General features: G+C 41.5%; 1 protein-coding gene across 1 annotated transcript; it reads right to left on the bottom strand.

Moving 5' to 3' along the window:
* Positions 1-627: 627 nt before the first annotated feature.
* On the bottom strand, positions 628-12,055 carry PHAX (phosphorylated adaptor for RNA export). The gene is made up of 5 exons (XM_085213521.1): positions 11,876-12,055; positions 9,828-10,447; positions 6,230-6,350; positions 4,477-4,560; positions 628-1,906 (listed from the first exon to the last, which is right to left on the bottom strand). The coding sequence occupies exons 1-5, from the start codon at positions 11,966-11,968 to the stop codon at positions 1,637-1,639; spliced, it is 1,188 nt and encodes a 395-aa protein (XP_085069647.1). The 5' UTR covers positions 11,969-12,055; the 3' UTR covers positions 628-1,636.
* Between the last annotated feature and the right edge of the window lie 5,720 nt (positions 12,056-17,775).

Below are 17,775 nucleotides of genomic sequence, written 5' to 3' on the forward strand. Positions count from 1 at the left end.
TGTTTCTGAAATCCCTGAACTCCCAAATGAGGAAAGTTTACAGATACGTTGTTGGCTTTAGAAGTCAATTAATCCATTAAGAACACCAAAATGTTTGTTGGCTTCAGCTAGGTTAGTTGATTTTCTTTATGAAGGCCAGTTGTGCTTTGGAGAAAAAAGCCACCAGGTTGGGTTGTAACTGAACAGTGCTGCATGGAGGTGGGGACATTTCTGCTTTTCACGTTGCTCTATCAGCAAGGGGGTTTGCAGTGCACAGGGGAGCCAGGATGGCTGGCTCAGACTGGCCAAAGGGACATCCCATACCATATGACATCATGCAGCAAAAATGGGGAAGCTGGCTGGAACAAGGGGTAGGGATGGGGACAGCTGCTGCTTGTTGGGGACGGGATGGACATCAGCCAGCAGATGGCAATTGTGCTGTGCATCATTTGTATTGAAAAGATACATATTATTATAATTACTACTATTTTCCCTTAGTTTTCTGCCTTAGTATGTTACATTTATCTCAATCCATGAGTTTTACCTTTTTTTTTTCTCCTCTGATTCTCTCCCCAGTTCCCCTGGACATGGCAATCAGAAAACATCTGTGTGGCACTTCACTGCCTGCCCAATTAAATCACAACAGTATTTTATATTGCAAAATAATGTGTCTATTCACAGAAAACACAACTCAGTAGTGACAAAGTAAACATATACACATCAATGTCACAAACTTTCTTCAGTTACAACCAAAACATTATCTTCAAACTTCAAAAGGTGTTTTGTGTCAAGTAGAAGCTACCTTTGCACACCTTGTTTTCTTAAAATTCAGCAAACATAAACTTTATAATTCCTGCAAGCTGCACATTACTTCATTCTACCACAAGAAAAAGCTTGGAAACAAGAACTGCAATGTTTATACCTGCATGTAGGGTATAAAGACACTCAAAGCAAACACATTAATACAATCTCTCTAATCAGAAAGAGCTGCGTTTTAGAACAAAGATGTGTCATTTGTGCATGTTTATTCATAGAAAAAGTTTAGGTAGAATAATTAGGAAGCTCAAACCACTATTATTAAATGGAATAAACTGCAGAAATTTAAAACATACATTGCTCAGCAGTACCTATTTACAAGATTGTTCTTCTAAGATTGCCAACATTAAAATGCAGTTAATTTCACAAACTGATCTCATTTTACAGGTCTTAATCACATAAACACTGCTGTTCTTGTCAGCACACGGTCAAAGTAACATTACATAATCTTTTACATCAAGAATAACTTTTCTGTTACTGTGTATCTGTTCAAGTGTAATCAGGAACATCTCCTATTTAATGGCAACTTTGTCAGCTTCAGCAGATTAAGCTGGATTTCTTTTGTTAGATATTACTAAAATTAACATGTGGCTAAAACAGCTTTCCTATATAACACTGATGCAGAACTGTTATTGAGAAAAATCTTATCAATTTTTGAGGATTCAGCAAACAAATAATAAGACAGTTAACATCTTTCATGGTGTTAAAACTTAACTATGAACTATGCCATTTTCTTCTTTATCAAATATTTCCTATGTTTCTGCAATTTATGAAAACAAGAAGTTATGGTATAATTTTAGAAGTTTCATACGTTTTACAGAGACTTTGTTATCCTTAGTATCTAAAAGATCTCCAAATCATGAGCATTATCAATTTCTATAATATCTTCAGGTTCCATCTTGGTTTCATGATGCCCATCCTGTAAATCATCCAGAGAAGCCAGAGCTTCGTTTGTGTCACTAGCAAAAGTCTCACGAGATGCATCATCATATTCTTGCAGGTTAAGCCCTTTAATGGCTTTTTTCATCTTCTTTCCTAGAATTTGTATTCTTCTCTTCTTAGCAGCTTTTTTGTTTTCATATTCCTTTTGGTTTTCCAGATAGAATATTTCCTTGAATGAAAATATAAATTAAAAAAAAAAAGACATTAATTTCCTGAAGAAAACATCAAGCAAAAATCCTTTTAACTTCTAATACTGCTCAACAGTAATGAACATTCACATTATTCAGAGTAGGAGTACAAATTGCACTTAGTTTGATTTGAAGCTTTTATGTAAGCAACACTAAATTTTTCATTCCAAGCACGCAGATGACACAAAACTGGGAGTGGTTAATACACCAGTGCCATGCTGGTGCCATCCAAAGGGATTTCAGCAGTCTGGAGAAACGGACTGACAGCAATTTCACAGAACCATAGAATCACAACGTTGGAAAGGATCTAGAAGATCACCTAGTCCAACCATCCTCTGATTACCATTACTAACACAAGCTACTAAACCATATCTTGTAGCTCCTCATCCAGACTTTATTTCACAAAGTTCAAAAAGAATGCAAAGTTTAGATGTCGTACTAAAGGGCATGGTTGAGTGAGGAAATATTGTGGTAGGTGGAAAGCTGGACTGGATGATCTTGGAGGTCTTTTCCAACCCTGATGACTGTGATTCTACATCTGCAGATGAATGACACAAGGACATACTTTTCTGGCCAAATGCCCAGAAAATATAGTGGCAGAAAAGGATCAAGAGATCCTAGTAGACATAAAGGTGAACAAGAAGCCAATAGTGTGTCCTTGCCACGAAGAAAGATAATAATGTTCTGAGCCGCCTTAGGCAAATATTGCCAGCAGGTGCAGGGAAATGAACCCTTCCCCCTCCTTAGGGCTGGAAAAGCCACACCTCAGGTAGCGCGTCCAGTTCTGGGCTCCCCAGTACTGAAGACATACAGACTGGAGAGACTACAATTAGAGGACACTAAGATATAAGCTTGGAGAAGAGAAGGCTCAAGGAGAGATCTTATGTATAAACACCTGAAGGGAGAGTGCAAATAAATGAAAAGTCAGGCTCTTCTCAGTGGTACTCAGAGAAAGGATAAGAGGCTATGAGTACAAAGATAGAAGGTTCCCTCTGAACACTGGCTGACACTTTTTGACTATGACAATGACTGAGCATTGGCAGAGATATCTTCCCAGAGTTGTTTCAAGAAATGGGAATTCCACCGATCAGAAGCCATCTTGACATGGCTCTTGGCAATCTCTTCCAGTGGAGCCCTGCTTGAGCAGGTGGGCTGGACCAAAGGACTTGCAAAGGTCTCCTTCAACCTACATCACTCTTGATTTTAAAAGAAAATCTTTTATGTCAAGATGAAAGAAAACAGTTAAAGGTAGCCTATAGTGAAATCTCAAGCAAAAGGTTCTATTGCACTTTGACAAAACTCTTCCTCAAAAAATGAAATTTGAGGCCACATCTCTACAGCAAAACTTTTTTGAATGCCAGTAACGTTTTCACTCCTATAAAGCACAACTTTAAGAAGCTTCCTCCTTATTTCAAAGGTGGAAAAGATCATGTATGTAGATTAACTAACTGCAGCTATATGCCTTTTTTTCTATTTTTTAAGAATGAAAATCAAAGTCTCACACTGAAAACATTAATGCTTTTTTCACTCCAAGAGATGCAAGTCAAATGCTAAGTACACAGATGTGTGAGTTGTACACGACAACCTCTGTGATAACAAGATTACACATTTTTTTCTATCAAACTGTGTATCAAATGGTGTCTCACACCATCAGTCAGGTTCACTGAGTAAGAACTGCTGTCTCATTAAACAACTGACAAAAATCAGCAAGAGAGTAACAAGGCACAATCATAAAGGCATGGATGAGGGGGTGTACAGTACATTTTCCTGAAAGTGAGACAAAATAATCAAACCCACAACTTTTTGCAACCATTGTAAGCTATGGAAGGTTGTGCTTGTTTGGTTTTTTTTTGTTATTGTTGTTTTTCTGGATTTTTAATGTGTGACAGACAATCCCAGATTAAACTGATTCACCTCTAATTCCCAGTACAAAATGGTGGGCTAACATGACAAGTGAGCTAAAAAAGTAAAACAGCTTTAAAAGAATTAAAAAAAAAAAAAGACATTTCAGACTATATAGCACTATGAAAGGAAAGGCAGTAATATTTACAAGGTCACTAAGCTAGTGTGGCAAGCACATTAGACCAGTGAGCAATTAAGACTAGATTCAGATAATAATCTGGATAAAGGGAAAGTATTGTCTGGTGCTACAGCTGAAGCTATATAAGACAAGAATATTTTATTAAGAGCAAATTATTAAATTAATGTATAATTAAGCAATGTCCAAGTAGAAAGACAACTCTAAATAACATTACTGTAGGGTATACAAAAATTATGAAAAATTCAGTATGCAACTCTTCATCAGGTGCTACGGTTTCCTCATCTGTTTTCTGTCACTGGCAATACATAAATGGTGTTTTTTTTTAGCCAGGTGTCAATGCAGTTTGTGAACTGTTATTTGCGTATATTTTGAATATGAAAAGCACCTTTCTTTGAAATAATAAAATTGCTAGAAGTCTTGAGAAGAACTCAGTTATAAGCTCTCTAGCAGAAAAAAAAAAACTCCACAAAATTAACTTTGGACAATCACATGCACTCTTAACAATTTTACCTTGATATGTTCTTCTTTGATACTGGGTGTATTCTTCAGCAGGTTTAAATAAACACCCCCTGGTGTTCTTCTCCTAGTACCGTTCTTTACATAGAAAGAAAAAATTAGCAATGTTAGCAAAATTAAAATGTAATTGTTGATACAAGAATGGCATAAAATACAATGCTTTCTATTGAAACTGAATTCAGAAAACAAAGTTCTGATGTTCTAGTTGTTTCATAACCACAAAAACCCTGGCTATTTTTTAATTTTTGTTTATGGCTGATATAGTCAACAACCAGCTTGCTACATGTGGACAGAAATATCAACTGTTCATAAGTAAATCTAATTTTGACAGTGAAAAAACAAAGTACTTATGTATTTCAGATACTCTCACAGCCATCTGGAATAACACATATATATTAGGTTAGATATTCAGAACATTATTAACAAGGAAGCCTAGTAAAATTTCAAAAATTAATCTCATAAAATTATGTGAAATCTCATTTGTTTATCTGCAGGATCTTGCATTACTCCCAAGGCAAAAGTTTCTGCCTGTAACGTGTTAGTTCCATGCTCCACACTTCAGTAGATTTCAAATGAACAACAGTGAAGTATCATGCTGGTGCATGAATAGACAGCTTTGAAACCTCTGTAAATTATAAAGACTAACTACCAGAATATTTTACAATTACCATTCAGAGTACATGAAGTTGAACTGTTACTCCAATGTCCTGATACTCTATTAACAGCAATGCTTTTCTAGTAAATAACAAACAACACAATCCAGAAGTTTAAGAACAGGGAAGCTCAATTTGAAAGAGCAGACACCACAAATTTTTATCATACTAGTAGCACAAAATCTCAATTTAAAAAACCGTACACTGTATCTACCTTTCAAATGGTATATGCTGACCTGCAGCCAAAGGTGCCACTAGGAGTTGTACCCTTTCATCTTCATGGTGAATACTTGTTGATTATAATTTAAATCACTCATAAAAACACATTGCTTCTAAGAGAAGTCACTGGCTGGAAAACCTACCTCCTGCCTTGCAACCACGAAAGTTAAAAAACAAACAATCAACTTTCACCCCACAGCTCGCTATTTAACAAAAACACACACAGAAACTGATAACCTGATCATTATGTATAGAATTTTTACCTTGACTTGTAAAAGAAATCTGTCCTCAGTTCTGCACTGCTGGTACACAGGTCTTACAACAAAGCTAACAGATTCCCTACTGAGAGTTATGTTTTGGAAGTGACATTAGGAACACCTGCAACATACCATGCTGACCTCTGACTGTATGCTGATTAACCTAGATAGCTCAGTGCTGCTATCTAGAACAACCATCGGACTTAACAGAGTAATCTACTAAAAGCTTCATCCCAGAAGTACAAGCTTTTATTCAAGATTTAGAATGTCTTAAGGTCATGAGGGAAACATCCTAAGGTAAGGCAGGTAACTGTTATGCTATCACTGCAAATCAGATACTGATTTGAGGACAAGAAGTGGAGTAATTTCCAGACCCATTCATCTCACTGATTACTCAAACTCCGCTAGAGGGTTATGCTAGTGTTTATTGCTAATTGACTTTCATTGCTCAGAGAAAAGATAAACTTCCCAAGGAAAGATTGCTAAAAAAAAAAATAATAATGCACGGAATCTAGAAGAACCTGTCAAATGTGAAAGCTATGTAATAGAATTACACAAACATTCTGCAAATAAAAAGCATCCCCTCTACCCCCTGCCACAGTATCACATTTTTCTTACCACTATGAACAGTCCACCATTTTGTTCCACTTCAGCAGTTTCCACAAGCAGCTCAATAGATTTTCTCTTTCCAATTATTTTCACTACTCGAGCAATCAAATCTTTCTTTGGTTCACAAAGCCTTGAGGAGATGGGGGGAAACAAACACATTCAGTCTGTAGAACTTCAAGTAAAATCAACCACAGCACTTCCATAATGAGCAATTCATTCTATGTGATACAGAACTATGCTATTAATAATGAGTTTCTACACTTAAATGTGTTTCAGTGGCTTCTTAAATCTCAATTTACAGTACTGAGCTTCTGAAGGACAGTAATCTCTAAAGCATGCATTCACGTTAAAAGTCTGTCTGAACAAAAATGCTTTGAGTGGCTGTTTTCCCTCTATTAATTAGTGAAAAGTTAAACTATATCAGAAACTGCAAAGCCCTACATAAACCTCTGAAGCAAGAGGATGAAAGTCTGCCACATATTAAAGGAGTATAACACTAAATTGTAACTAAGAGTTTGAATACAAAGTCAGCTTACAGAGCATCTATTTGCTTGGCCAGCATCTTTAGTCCACTGGAAAAAAAGTATAAGCCCACAGATAAAAAACTAACTGTATAAAACACGAATCATATTCTAATTTTTTTTTTGTCCTTAAATGACAAAGCTAATGATACACAGTTCCAAGCAGAGTGATTGGAACTACACAGCAGAGTGATTTTAAATGTGTGGGGGGGGAGGGAAAGCAGAGGGGGGCAACGTACTGCATTAACTACAACATTTATTGAAGACCACCACATATTCAAGTGCTTTAAGTGACATAAGCTACAAAACTACTCACACTACAACAGCTATAACAATAGAATCTGCTTGACCATTAAGTTGGACAACTATCTACAACCAGGCTATCTAGTTTGAACTGCTTCATTTTTAGAACAGATTATGTGAAATTAAATATTAAAGCTCTCCATTTAACAATTGTTTAAGCTCTCAAATGTTCACCCAACCAGCCTCACTTTGTATTTTGTGTTGTACAATCAATGAATATACAGATGATATAGTATATCCAGGAGTTTGGCTGATGTAATTATTATACTAGAGTAGGGAAAAAGGACACTCACCCTATCCTGGGCTCACGTGATAGACTCCAGTGGAGCAGATCTCCAGAAGAAATCCTTCCCCTCTGGCAGTCAGCTCTTAAATGGGTCTAGGAGAGGTGGAGCCAGGCTCCACCCCTTCCTGCAGCATAGGTGAATTGCCTTCACCTGCGCTCCCGTGGCTGACTCATTGCTCGCCTCAGGTGATTAATCAGAGGTGTAGGCCGTGATTCAGCAGCCCCATACAGTGTTTAATCTCACTGAATTCAGTGATGGCAATGCTTCAGAAATAAAATGATTTCTTAAATATCTACAGGAATGAGCTCTAAACTGTGAGTTACTGAAAGGGAGTAAATGTTTCTTAAAGATGTAGCCAACTTTAAGATAACTAGAATTCTCTAAAGAGCTAGTTAAATAGACTTCCTGTTGGTAGCAGTGACAGCAGCTCAGTTCCATCTCCATCTAGTGCTTACTCTAATCCTCTACAATCACTGAATTTCTGCAAGGCAACAGGAACCAAAAAAGATAAAGGGAAAAAATGGCACAAAACAGACAAAAAAGCTCTTTGGATTCTGTTCACTGTGTGGGACAGCACTGCAAAAGGTTACAAATCCAGGCATAGAAGGCCAAGCACAGCTTAAATAACACTGCTATCGTGTATAATCAAAGTTCTACTGATACAATTTGGTGCAGCTATTCCTATAAGCAGTTAAAAAAAAGGGGGCTTCTGCCCTTAATTTAATGAAATCCAACAGAACAAAGAGAACTTGATTACAAGAGATATGCTCTGGGTTTTCAAATTCTTAAGTGAAAAGCTACTGAGGTCTGATAACAGCGTTAGTCTAACTGCAATATTTCAGCAGCTGGCAACACCACACAGGTATCACAGAAATAAACAACAATCAACAAAACCAGTTTATTTAGATGTCATCCTACAAATTAGTAAGACGTGTAACTCTTGTTCTCCAGTTAACAATTTTGTTCCTTTGTTGCTGAAAAAAAGCTCTGTCAAACTTAAATTAATTTAAGTACACCTTACTACTACCATATGCTTCTTCTTTTCCTCTCGAAGTATTAGTCCAGTACAAGTTCAAAGGAAATTGTGCAGCAAACTGGTTTGGAAAACAAACTTACATGAAAACAGGTAAGTTCTTAGCCCAGTGCACAGGACCGTGAAAAGAATAAGATGGTGTGCATCAGTACAGGTTGGAGGCTAACCTCCTGGAAAGGAGCCCTGCAGAGAAGGAACTGGGCATCCATTTGGCCGTCAGCCAGCACTATGTCCTTGTGGCCAAAACAATCTTGGGGTGCAATAAAAAGAACATGGCCAGCAGGTCAAGAGAGGTGATCCTGTCCCTCTACTCAGCCTAGGTGAGGCCACATCTGGAGTGCTGTGTCCTGTTCTGAGCTCCCCATTTCAAGAAAGACAAAGAACTTCTACAGAGAGCCCAGCAGAGAGCCACAAGGATGCCTGGAGCATCTCCTGTATGAGAAAGGGCTGAGGGCCCTGTGACTGCTCAGCTTGGAGAAAACAGAGGGGATTTTACCGATGCTTATTAATACCTAAAAGACAGGTGTCAAGAGAATGGGGCCAGGCTCTTTCCAACTGTGCCCAGCAACAAAACAAAGGCCAGTGGATACAGACTGAAACATGAGAGGTTCCATCTGAATATGAGAAAAAACTAATTTACTTTGAAGGAGACAGAGCACTAGAAAAGACTGCCCAGAAAGGTTCTGGAGTCTCCTTTTCTGGAGATAATCAAGACCTGCCTGGGCACTTTCCTGTGTGACCTACTGTAGGGAACCTGCTTTAGAAAGGTTTGGACTCAATCTGCAGAGGTCCCTTCCAATACCAATGATTCTGTGCACAACTCAAGCTTTGTAGCTCTAACAGTGGCTGGCACAGGCTGGCACAGAACTGCAGCAAAGCTTCATAATATTGTCTCGCTTTCAGTGCTAGCATCTAGTAATCTTAGTTTGAGCAGCAGTGAAATGTCTCTGAATATAGGATGATCTATGTAAACAACACATGTATTTTGGAAGCAGTGCCCTCAAAAACATTATCCTACTGAAGTCAACTACAGTTGCAAAAGATTTATAACTTAGCCACATTTTCACAGTGACAACAGCTTATGTACACTAGTTACCAACTTAAAATTCACATCTTTAATCATGGCACAATTCCTCAAATAGCCACTACTAAATCTAAATAACAAGAAATAGTATTTTTGATAGCCACTGTTAAAAAAAAACAAGCCATTAAAATCAATTCTACCTGACTGACTCAAAAGGGAAAAAAAGGCTAGACCATTACTGTATGCTTCTAAAAGACACCACATAAAATGCTGCATTTTAATTTCAGGATTTCGGAAATAGCCAGAAGGCACTTATTCATGCCTTTTGTAGCCTAGTACAACGCGTCACAGAGACAGCAAATCAAGGTCTTTTTTTGTGTGTTCTTTTCCATGCATAGTTTACCAATATTTTAAGTAGATATACGATTATCTAGCTTACCGGTAAGCAATTTCATCTGCTACTTTTTCCTCCGAATCTTCTTCAGTTATTTCATATCTTCCTTTGTATTTCATTTCTTGTCTTTCACCCAGTCTGTCTTTTATAGATCGCTTTCGTTTGAGAAAGCCTTGTCCATTTTCTTCTTCTGCTGGCAATGCTTTCTTGTCATCATGCATGTATTCATCCAGTTCTTTATCCAAAGTCTCTGCCTCCTTTTGCTGAGCTTCCTTCATCAACTTTTTAGCCAATAAATAATTGTAAGTCTCTGACTGCCTGCTCCTGTCAATACTTCCATCCATTCCTAGAATCCCAAGTTCAGTAGCCACGGCATCCTGATTTTGCTCCTGGAGCACCACACCCCAAATGTTGTTAACTTTCTTACCACCTAGAGCAGTTTGTTTCGTGTGACTCTGAGTAAGTGGAAAAGGCTCAGATTTAGCAGGAGGAAGGTTGAAACATTTCTGTCGTTTTCGTTTCCACAGACAGCTATCATCATCAGATTCAGAAAAGCTTTCATCACTTGAATCCACACTCTTGGTTGATCGATAAGGAACGTCTGGTGCACCTGATGAAATGGTGCTCTGGAAAGGTCTGCCTGCATTAGTGCCATTGTGTGATTTCTGAAATGAAGAAGCAAATGTACATTAACTCAATTACTCATGCAGAGAAAGAGAGCCATCATGTCATGCAAAAAATTTCATTAGCTTGAAATTCTTAATCTCAACTAGTGGCATTTTGAGCAGTACCCTGTAAGCATCTCAAGACTAGAAAGGCTACTACAATTACCAGCCCAGACAATGACAGATGTGCACAGTAGTTTTAAGAAAGAAAACTATTACAATACTTTGGTGGCAGTTCTCATAACAGTAGAGAAATTAACAGTTTTCTCTGGAGTCTAATCTGTCAGAAAGAGAGTGAGCGTCCAGTGATGTGCAACAACAGCAGTCTTCCCTGAAATTTACGTGAAATGAAAAAAAAAAAAAAAAGAACAAAAAGCAAAGACAGATGCTACTCAAGACTTTGAAAAGCTAATAGCGTCTGGTAATTTCGATTCACTAAGGACAAGGCATCACCATTTAATGGTAATGCCTCACATAAGAATCAGATTTCTTCTCTGCTTTAAAACAAAGTGCTACTGACTCACTGCGGCCATTATTTAACAGGGCAAAAACAAAACCCTAAAGGTTTTAAAATGCTTTACAAATGAGTCTTACTGCTCCAAAAAACATTCAAGAGCTGTCACTTCTCCATCATTCTGACTGGCACACTAAACAAAAAGGCAAGCCTGCTCAAATCTGCATCACCTGCAGAGACATCACAGGTTACATAGGCCAGAATTCTAATATTAACATTTCAGGGAACTTCTCGCCATGCTGTCTATGCCATTCTACAGTAATTTTTTTTTTTTTTTTTTTTTTTTACGGTTAATTTCGTTTTTCCCTGGTTGATTTCTTCTTATATGCTACCCTAAGATCTTTAAGATCAGACTTTCTTCAATCAGAGTTTAAAAATCGTTTTTAATTATCTCACCACAGGTATGGCACCGTTTCCTCCCTTCCTATTACGGAAGTGAGAACAAATGAAGTTCAAATATTACAATACGTCTTAACGTGGAAGCTCTTAGTCCTCGGGAAGAAACAGAACCATGAACGGCGGTTTACGGGTGAGAGCAGTACATTCACAGCACAGGGCGGTCGTTACCCATCGCTCCCACGTGCGGACGAACGCTTTGCCCCTATTGTTCGTGTAAGGCCGAACCGGGACACCCAGCATTCTCCTTCCTCACCGCATCCGGCTCCTCAGAGCCACGGGAACCAGCCCGCTCCGCCGGAGCCCACGGTACGGCCAGCGGGGCCACGCAACTCACCCGGCCCGGCCGCACGGCCAGGCCCGACCAGCACAGCCCCGGGCCCGGTGCCGCTCTCCACCCCCAGCAGGCCCGCAGCAGCCCGTCTTCCTGGCTGGGCCTGCAGGGCGCCTCCGGCAGTGAGGACGGAGGAGGCCGGGCCCCGCCCGGAGCCGCCTTGCCACCGCCTCCCGTTGCTCACCTGCTGCCGCTCCCTGGGGGAGCCGGCGCCGAGCATGTCGGAGTCCGAGTCGGAGAGCTCGCCGTCCTCCATGCGCCGCACCTCCAGCGCCATCACCGCGCAGCGATCCCCCTGTGGCGGCGGGGGCGGGGACGCGGGGCATGTCGGAAGCGTCTGCAGCAGCGCGGGGCGGGGCGATGGCGCGCTGTGCGCCGCCGCCATCTTGTGCTGTGCACCGCCCCCTGTTGGAGCTGCGCGCGTTCATCGGCGCCGCGGTGGAGGTGGGAGGTGTTGTGGGCGCAGAAGAGGCTGCGGATAAACAAACATGCATAGATCATGTAGTCCAACTCATACCGTTAATCGGTCGATCAGGAAGCCCTCTATGACTCAAGCTGCAGTGTTAGAAAACATTCTTTATTCTTGGCGCTGGATGCATGAGGGTGTGGGAATCAAATGTTGTTTCTGCATTAGAATTGGATAATATATATATTTTTATTTCATGATCTCCGCTGTCATAGTTCTTTTTGGGAGTCTTTCTGCTTTACTTGGGGAAGATCTCTGATAGTTTATGTCACTTATCGTCTAGATAAACCTTCCCAGGGACGCACGCTCTGTATATAGGTGTATATAGGTGTATATATGTATATTTTGTCATACACACTGCAAGAATATCCTGCACGAGATCAAACCAGAGAACAAGTCATGGCATGCCCGAGGAAGCGCCTGAAGAGACATCGGAAGGCCTGGCATCATCCCCCGCCCCGGTGATCCTTGTTTAACGAAGGCTTGGAAGCAAATCATCATCAATACGACAAGAAGAGCACTGAGACATCTTGGAAACAACATGATGGCGACTGACTGACACCAGATAACAAAACAAATTAACAAGTAAATGACAAATGTAAATCCTCTAATAAGATTGTGAACCTGGAGTACCCAGCCAGTGGGGAAACAGGGGAGGGGCGGAGGCAAGGGGGAGAAAACAGGGTATAAAGACTGTCATGTTGTGTCCATAGATGCGCTCCTGCTTGCAGGATGCTCGCCATTGCAATCGCAAATAAAATCTGTTTTTATCAGAGATATTGTCCTGACAAAATTATTTGGATATTTCCAACAAGGGGATCATAGAATCATAGAATGGCTTGGGCTGAAAAGGACCACAATGCTCATTTAGTTTCAACACCCCTACTACGTTCAGAGTGCTTCCACCTGATTGTGCATACCTGGTACAAAGCACCTCTGCTACACATGTGTTACATATGTAAACATTTTCCCCAGCAGAAGATGTCTATTCAGTAGTTCCTCCAAAATTATTATCATAGGGTTCCACCTCCTCGCGCATGCTCAGTCTTTTTGTCACAGTGGTCCTGAGACCCTCTGGATAAAGTTAGTAGCCTTCCTTGCTTGTTTGCTGGCTGAACCCAGTCTTTATGCATGCTCAGTTAACTCCTTGCCTTGGTCACACAAGGTGCTTTCACAGTATCAGCAGATCCAAGCAGAATTTCCGTATCTGCCTGGTATATAAGGAGGTCAGTACATCATTATGTGGTACAAGGGCACAGATTCTTCCTCTTTTCTAAACCAACTACAGGGTTATCCATCAATGAATATTAGCAAACTTAACAGTATTGCACCATCTTGTATGACAGCCATCAGCCCACCACCACCATGCTCACTAAACCACATCTCTCAGTGCCCTGCAAGATGACCCATTTCTGGCCAGAGTTACTGTGTGACAATATGGGTTACTTCAGATGAGTCTCAAAAGCCACTGTGGGTTCAGTACAAAGATAGAAAAGTCAGTGTCCAACAGTCTATCTCTGGTTCTTTTAAGTGGATCAATGAATATAAAGTAATAGTTTACTTAAGGGGTTGATTATCAGAAATTGAGTTCTTTTTGTTTCTATCACAACAGTCTAATCCATGTCAAATCAGGCAGTCAGACTGTTAAATTCAGTGATTCTGGTTATTTTAGCTCTGATTAATGCTAGGTGGATCAATTTAGCTTACGCCTTTCTTCAGTAATTAATATATTTCCTTCAATAATTAATATAAATAATTAATATATACATAGTCCCGCAGCTGTGTTTACAACTGCGGTACGCAGACTACTATGTCGCTGGGTAACATTTGGGAATCCAGAGTTAGGCACTGAGGCTCCTAATGCAGCGGAGAGCTAAGCAAAAATCTTCATTAACATCTGAAGCAAGGAGCCACCCAGATCCAGCTAATGAGATCAACTAAACCAAGAGAACTGATTTTACTGCTATGTGACATCTCACACTAGCATTAGGTCTATCACTATTTCACAATATAGAAAATGACAGAGTTATAGAATTACAGAATATCCCGAGTTGGAAAGGACTCTCGGTAGGTATGGTGGTGATGGGTTGGTGACTGGACGGTCTTTTAAAACCTTAATTATTCTAATGATTCTAAAAGATCATTGAATCCAACTCCACACAGTGCTGTAGGTGAGGCCACACAGCACAGAGTAGAAGGGGCAGCTTCTCACCTCACCTGGTGGGAGCGCTGGGCCTGCTGCACCCCAGGGTACCGTTGGCCGTTTGGGCTCCAGGGCACACTGCTGCCTCATGTTCGGCTTACCATCAGCCAGAACACACATGCCTTTCTGTGGGGCTGCCCTATACTGTTGCATCCCCCATTTTGTATGTACAGCCAGGGTTGCAGCTTCCAAGGTACTTGTCCAGCACTGACTTGATACATTATTTAGGAGATAAACAATTTTCTATAAATTCTTTGCTATTTATTACTTTGGATAGAGTAGAAGAAGACACTAGTTGTTTAAGCTTGGAAAAAATACCTTTGTTGAAGAGCGGATGCCGTTTGCTTTTTTGCTCAGTTCACTCTCAGACATCTACTGGAGTGAGTGTGAGTGTAGGATCTGGCTGGTGGGGCAGAGGACATCACAGGAAACCACGATGGCAGCAGTTGTTTTCTCCATGCAGCAGGATGCATGAATTCTGTTTGCTGGTGGCTGCATCAGTGCAGCAGGCAGATCAACAAAGTGGCAGGAATGTTAATTGCTGAGAAATATAGCTACAAGAGTAAGATATGGAAGTAGTTTTTCTTACCCATTGGTACTGATGCTTATACATGTGAGTTCCAACAGCTCAGCCTCTTACTTTTCCTGTGCTTCAGGGCCCTTCTGATTTACAGAAGGTTACCTCTTACACAGCTGTGGCAGAGGAACACATACATGCAGATACATCTGATAGAATTGATTTTTAAACCATATTTCCTTTCCCCATTTAGATATCAAACGTCTGGCTAAAGGGCTAACATAAGCAAGTTAAATATTGTTAGATCTAACAGCATCTAGTGAGCAAGAAATCGGGAAAAGGTGGCAGGAGACCTTTGTGGATGAGCAAGGAGCTCATGCGCAAGCTCAAAGGAAAGAAGAAGGTCCATGAAATGTGGAAAAAGGGTCTGACCACTTGGGAAGAATACAGGAATGTAGTCAGGGCCTGTAGGGATGCAACGAGGAAGGCTAAAGCCCGCCTGGAATTGAATCTAGCTAAAGTGATAAAGGATAATAAAAAAGGCTTCTTCAAGTATGTTAACAGCAAAAGGAAATCTAGAGAGAATGTGGGCCCCTTACTAAGTGAGGGGGGGGTTCTGGTAACGGGGGATGCTGAGAAGGCAGAGATACTGAATGCCTTCTTTACTTCCGTCTTCAGTGAAAAGGCTCTCCTGCAGGAATCCCACACCCTGGAGGTTAGGGAGAGGGTCTGGGGAATGGGAGACTTCCCTTTAGTCAGGAAAGAGGACATGTGTGAACGCCTAGGCAGTACTAAGGTCCACAAGTCCATGGGACCTGATGGGGTGCAACCACGTGTGCTGAGGGAGCTGGCGGAGGTCATTGCCGAACCGCTCTCCATCATTTTTGAGAGGTCTTGGACAACAGGGGAGGTCCCTGAAGACTGGAGGATAGCCACTGTCACTCCGGTCTTCAAAAAGGGCAAGAAGGAAGATCCGGGTAATTATAGGCCTGTCAGCCTCACCTCTGTCCCTGGAAAGGTAATGGAACAGCTTGTGCTGGATACCATCTCCAGACAACTGGGAGAAAAGGAGGTTATCAGGAGTAGTCAGCATGGGTTCACCAAGGGGAGGTCGTGCTTGACCAACCTGGTGGCCTTCTATGATGCTGTCACATGCTGGGTGGATGAGGGAAGAGCGGTAGATTTAGTCTACCTTGATTTTAGAAAGGCATTTGATACTGTCTCCCACGACATCCTTATAACAAAGCTGAGGAAGTGTGGGATAGATGAGTGGACAGTGAGGTGGGTTGAGAACTGGCTGACTGGCAGAGCGCAGAGGGTCGTCGTTGGTGGTGCAGAGTCTGGCTGGAGACCTGTAACCAGTGGTGTCCCCCGGGGGTCTGTGCTGGGTCCGGTCTTGTTCAACATCTTCATCAATGACCTTGATGAGGGGATAGTGGCCACCCTCAGCAAGTTTGCTGATGATACAAAGTTGGGAGGATTGGCTGACACGCCTGAAGGCTGTGCTGCCATTCAGCGAGACCTGGACAGGCTGGAGAGCTGGGCAGTAAGAAACCGGATGAGGTTCAACAAAAGCAAGTGTAGAGTCTTACACCTAGGGAGGAATAATTGCATGCACCAATACAGGCTGGGGGATGAGCTGCTGGAGAGGAGCTCTGCAGAGAGGGACCTGGGCGTCCTGGTGGACGACAGGTTGGCCATGAGCCAGCAGTGTGCCCTCGTGGCCAAAAAGGCCAATGGCATTCTGGGGTGCATTAAGAAGGGCGTGGCCAGCAGGTCGAGGGAGGTGATCCTCCCCTTCTACTCTGCCTTGGTAAGGCCTCACCTGGAGTACTGTGTGCAGTTCTGGGCTCCCCAGTAGAAAAAAGACAGGGATGTCCTGGAAAGAGTCCAGCGGAGGGCCACAAAGATGGTGAAGGGCCTGGAGCATCTCCCCTATAAAGAAAGGCTAAGTGAACTGGGTCTGTTTAGCCTTGAGAAAAGACGACTGAGAGGAGACCTGATCCAGGTTTATAAATATCTGAGGTGTGGCGGCCATAGTGGTGAGGCCAGTCTCTTTTCAGTGGTACGTGGAGACAGGACGAGGGGAAACGGACATAAGCTGCACATAGGAAGTTTCGCACGAATGTGCGTAAGAACTTCTTCACGGTGAGGTGACGGAGCACTGGAACAGGCTGCCCAGGGAGGTTGTGGAGTCTCCTTCTCTGGAGATATTCAAGTCTCGCCTGGACGCCTACCTGTGCGACCTGGTGTAGGGAACCTGCTTTGGCAGGGGGGTTGGTCTCGATGATCTCTGGAGGTCCCTTCCAACCCCTGTAATTCTGTGATTCTGTGATTCTGTGATTCTGTGATCTGATCAACATAATAAAACAACAGCAAGAGTTTCTCTTTCCAGCTAAGCTGCTTTGTATGGCAGCTGGCATTTCAAGAAAGTGTCCAGGAATGCATAATCAAAATCTTAGAGAATGTGAACTTGAGAGTCTTTTTCTTATTTGCATAAAGAAGCAATTAATATGGGAAGGTTGAAACAGCCGAGGAGAGAGGTGGAACGTACCCTAGTCTGCCTTCGTTTATGAGCAGAAGGAAAGGATGACCTGCAGTTAAATGCCTAGAGCAAGCTAACCAGCACTCAGACAAATCCTGTCTGGGCTTTCTTGTCCTCTCTGATGTCAGCTTATTTAAACCAGACAGTAACAATGACTTTTGTTTTCATGCAGAATTACATCTGAGCGTAGCGAGGATTAAATTTAGAAGAGTAAATAAAACTGGCACCCCCAGATCAGTGTTTTCTTGTGCTGGAAAAAGATTATAACTGTAGATTGTTTGAAATAAACTTGCCAGTCTGCCAGAATACTGCAAAAGTTCCAAATGAAAATGTAAACATGTTTTTCCTGATAT

The sequence above is a fragment of the Meleagris gallopavo genome, chromosome Z, assembly GCF_905368555.1.
Source record: "Meleagris gallopavo chromosome Z, MGAL_WU_HG_1.1, whole genome shotgun sequence".
NCBI classification, from domain to species: Eukaryota; Metazoa; Chordata; class Aves; order Galliformes; family Phasianidae; genus Meleagris; species Meleagris gallopavo.

Coding starts and splice junctions, on each gene's coding strand:
- PHAX (XM_085213521.1), bottom strand. CDS start 11,968: ATGGCGCTGGAGGTGCGGCGCATGGAGGACGGCGAGCTCTCCGACTCG. Junction 6,351..9,827: donor GCAGATGAAATTGCTTACCG/GTAAGCTAGATA, acceptor CATCTCCTCAAG/GCTTTGTGAACCAAAGAAAG. Junction 4,561..6,229: donor ATGGTGGACTGTTCATAGTG/GTAAGAAAAATG, acceptor TTCTATGTAAAG/AACGGTACTAGGAGAAGAAC.